We start from the raw sequence: 3,258 nt of genomic DNA, 5'->3' as shown, positions 1-3,258 counted from the left end.
ACTGATTCATCTCTACGCATTCCCAGGGGTTCAATATTTGAAAGAATTTCACATGCAGCAGTAGATGCAGATCTCATGCCACCGTTTATAAAACGAAGGGCATTATTTTGGACCTTGTGAAGGGTATTGCAAGTAGTTGCACTACACATAGTGAGTAGGCTATTGCTGTATTCCAGGGAAGATCGGATATAACCAAAGCATAGAGCTCTCAGTGTTTGTTTGTCTGATCCCCATGAACTGCTAGCGAGTCTCTTTAAAAGTTGGAGTCTTCTTTTCGCCGTGTTCTTTAAGCTGTCCACTTGGCTTTCCAGGGTCAGACTTTGGTCAAGTTTAACCCGTAGGTATGTTGGTCGTTCTTCTTTGGGGAGATTTTCATTTCCTATATTTAGTTGGGGTTTTTCTTTGGCTGTTTTATGGCTATTTGTAAAGATAGAGTATACAGTTTTCGTGCAGTTTATTTTGAACTTCTATTTCTGACAGTAATTGTGGAACCTCTTGAGGTCTTCATTTAATTTTCCAGCTCCTACTACTGTGCTGGGATGTGTCTGCCAGAGAGCAAGATCATCAGCGGAGAGAATCTTTTCAACACGTTAGTTACACCATTGAAGAAGATCAGGAACAAGGTGCAACTCAGGCAGGAACCTTGGGGTACGCCGTCCTCAGTTAGTCTACTAGCCTGTTTACAGAGGCGAAATATCGGGAAGTCGTCTCAAGATGCGACCATTGCCAGCGGAAACGTCCAGCACAACCAAGCGAACCTCTAACCCCGACAGCTCTACCTGAGCGGCCGTTCCAGATGGTTGGTGCTGACCTCTGCAACTACAAGGGACATAACTACCTGGTACTCGTGGACTACTTTTCACGGTACTTGGAGGTGGCCTACATGCCAGACACCACCTCAGAGACTGTCGTGTACAAACTGAAAAACGTCTTCGCTCGGTTTGGCATTCCAGAACTACTGGTGACTGACAACGGTCCTCAGTTTGTGTCAGACCGTTTCCACAAGTTCGCCAAGGGCTGGGGATTTAAACACACGACCAGCAGTCCTCATTTTCCCCAGAGCAACGGCGGGTCGGAGAGAGCAGTCGAGGAAGCGAAGAAAGCCCTGAGTCAGGACGACCCATTTCTCGCACTCCTGATCTACAGGTCTACACCGGTGTCACCGACGGGGGCGAGCCCAGCGGAACTTGCTCTTGGGCGACGCCTGAGGACGACCCTGCCAACTCTACCGTCAAACCTGAACCAGCAGGTCTACGACAGGGCGAAGATTGCAGCCAGAGACGCTGAGTAGAAGCGTAAGTACAAACAAGCTTTTGACAGACGTCACGGAGCCCAGAACCTCCCGGAGCTGAATCCTGGTCAGCTCGTCCTGCAGAAGCTGGAGAACGACAAGGAGTGGCGTGGCCCTGCGGTTGTCAAAGAACGGTGTGCACCGAGGTCTTACATCATACAGTCTGGGGATAGGGCTTACCGCCGGAACCGCAAACACCTGAAGCCCTACGTCGACCCTCCTTCCATGCCTTCTTCACCTGTTGCCACCCCAGAGCCTACTCCAATGTCCGTTCCCTTACCTCCGCCACCAGCTGTCCAGCCGATGGAGCCTGATGTCACACCACCATCACCTCAGCCAGCAGCCGTTCCAGCCAGTCCAGCTCCAATAACTACACGAAGTGGACGAGTGGTCAGGAGACCCGCTCGTTACCCGGACTGATGTTCTTGCGACCCAGTCGTATCCTTTCGATGACAAATTTTACTTTGTGTTTATTCTTTGCTGATTACCCAACAGTTGTGTAGACTTACCTGTTCGAAGTAATTTATTTTCTCAAGTTCGTTATCGGGACGCTATGCTGTTCTATGAATGTGACAAAGACAATTTGAAATGTGGATATTATGAAATACCAAAGAACTTTATTGAAATGTGTTACAAAGTTCTCAAGTGCAAGCCCGGAATCTTCAAAGACAATTGAACTCTGTGTGTGAATTTTGAACATTCCCCTTTGAGAGACTCGAAGCCGATAATCTTTAATCCATTTTGGGGTTTTCCTTTTTCTTCAATATTAAAAGGGGAGATGTCACGGTAGTCACCGTATTGTACCTTACTCTTTTTTACTCACGGGACGTAAGCGCCCTGTATGCCATGGGCTCTTGGTTAATGTTACTCACTTCGGGGATCTATAAAAAGTCAGACACTACACCCGGTCTCATTACATTATTAGAATGCTTGCTGTCGTGTGTGTTCGTCTCTAGTTTTGCTGTCGTGTGTGTAGACTAACATTACAACCAGTGTCGGAGATTAGAGGCAATACGAAGGTAACATACAAGGGAAAAGAAGGAGTAGGGACGAGGACGACATATGTTTGATAGGAAAGAAGGAGAAAACCACAGGAAACCAAACTACAACTTATGAAGCTTGCCTGGACATGTAGCGCATCATCATGAGCTCGGCTGGAGTTCCTTTCAAAATCAGAGGACTTATCAACGTCTGAGTCCCCACAAAGTCCCCGCAAGTCAATCTGAAACGATCCAAAATAAAAATTAAAGACTTGAAAAGTCAAAAACAGTTTGTGCGGTGCTCTGTCAGTTCAGCTGCTAAAGGTAAAAGTACCCTGGACTTCAGTGCTTTTAGGATTACAGCAAAACCTGCTCTAGCGGCCACATGTTCGAGATAATCGCCTGTACAAACGACCGCTATCCACCCCTCCTTAATTTATTTTTTCTTTATCAAGATGGCTCTGTCCAAGACGTCCATCTAAGACAACTGCTTTTCTCCTCTACAATGGCGAAGCCGTTTTGGACAATTTCGACTGCAGTCAATTCTTAAAGATGCACTACTGTTTGAGAGAAGATTTGGAGGCTGTGTTTTTTTTCCTTGGCAAGGTTGTATCGAAGGAAAAGGGTTGTGGGCGCGTAAAATCAGGGGTCCCAAACAGTTTCAGCATGTGGAAAAGGAATTTTATCCGAAAATATTGGTCAAACTATAGCTTGTCGGAGGCGTCATTTTTTTTTCTTATGTGTTTGGTTCTTGGTTTCATCAACTCTACTTTCTTGTTATTTGACAAGAGACTCCTAATGACATAATCTGCTCTATTAATTTATTGCTTCTTTCAGCCTCTGTCGTGTAGTCGACTGCGAACTTGACAACAGTAATAACAACAACAACAACAACAACAATGAAAAATAACTAACACATAACTATTGTCAGTGCCACCACCATCAACAGGATAAAAGAATACATCGACGACAACATCAAAACGACGA

The 3,258-nt window shown here is 45.8% G+C and overlaps 1 protein-coding gene across 1 annotated transcript; it reads left to right on the top strand.

The window, feature by feature from the left end:
- The first annotated feature begins 796 nt into the window (after positions 1–796).
- LOC106012752 (uncharacterized protein K02A2.6) lies at positions 797–1,711 on the top strand. Its single transcript, XM_013086601.1, has 2 exons — positions 797–1,287; positions 1,321–1,711. The coding sequence occupies exons 1-2, from the start codon at positions 797–799 to the stop codon at positions 1,709–1,711; spliced, it is 882 nt and encodes a 293-aa protein (XP_012942055.1).
- Positions 1,712–3,258: the final 1,547 nt, after the last annotated feature.

The sequence above is a fragment of the Aplysia californica genome, unplaced genomic scaffold (assembly GCF_000002075.1).
Source record: "Aplysia californica isolate F4 #8 unplaced genomic scaffold, AplCal3.0 scaffold00485, whole genome shotgun sequence".
Lineage (NCBI taxonomy): Eukaryota > Metazoa > Mollusca > Gastropoda > Aplysiida > Aplysiidae > Aplysia > Aplysia californica.
Note: the sequence above shows the minus strand (reverse complement) of the source record. Positions and strands in the feature narration are given on the sequence as shown.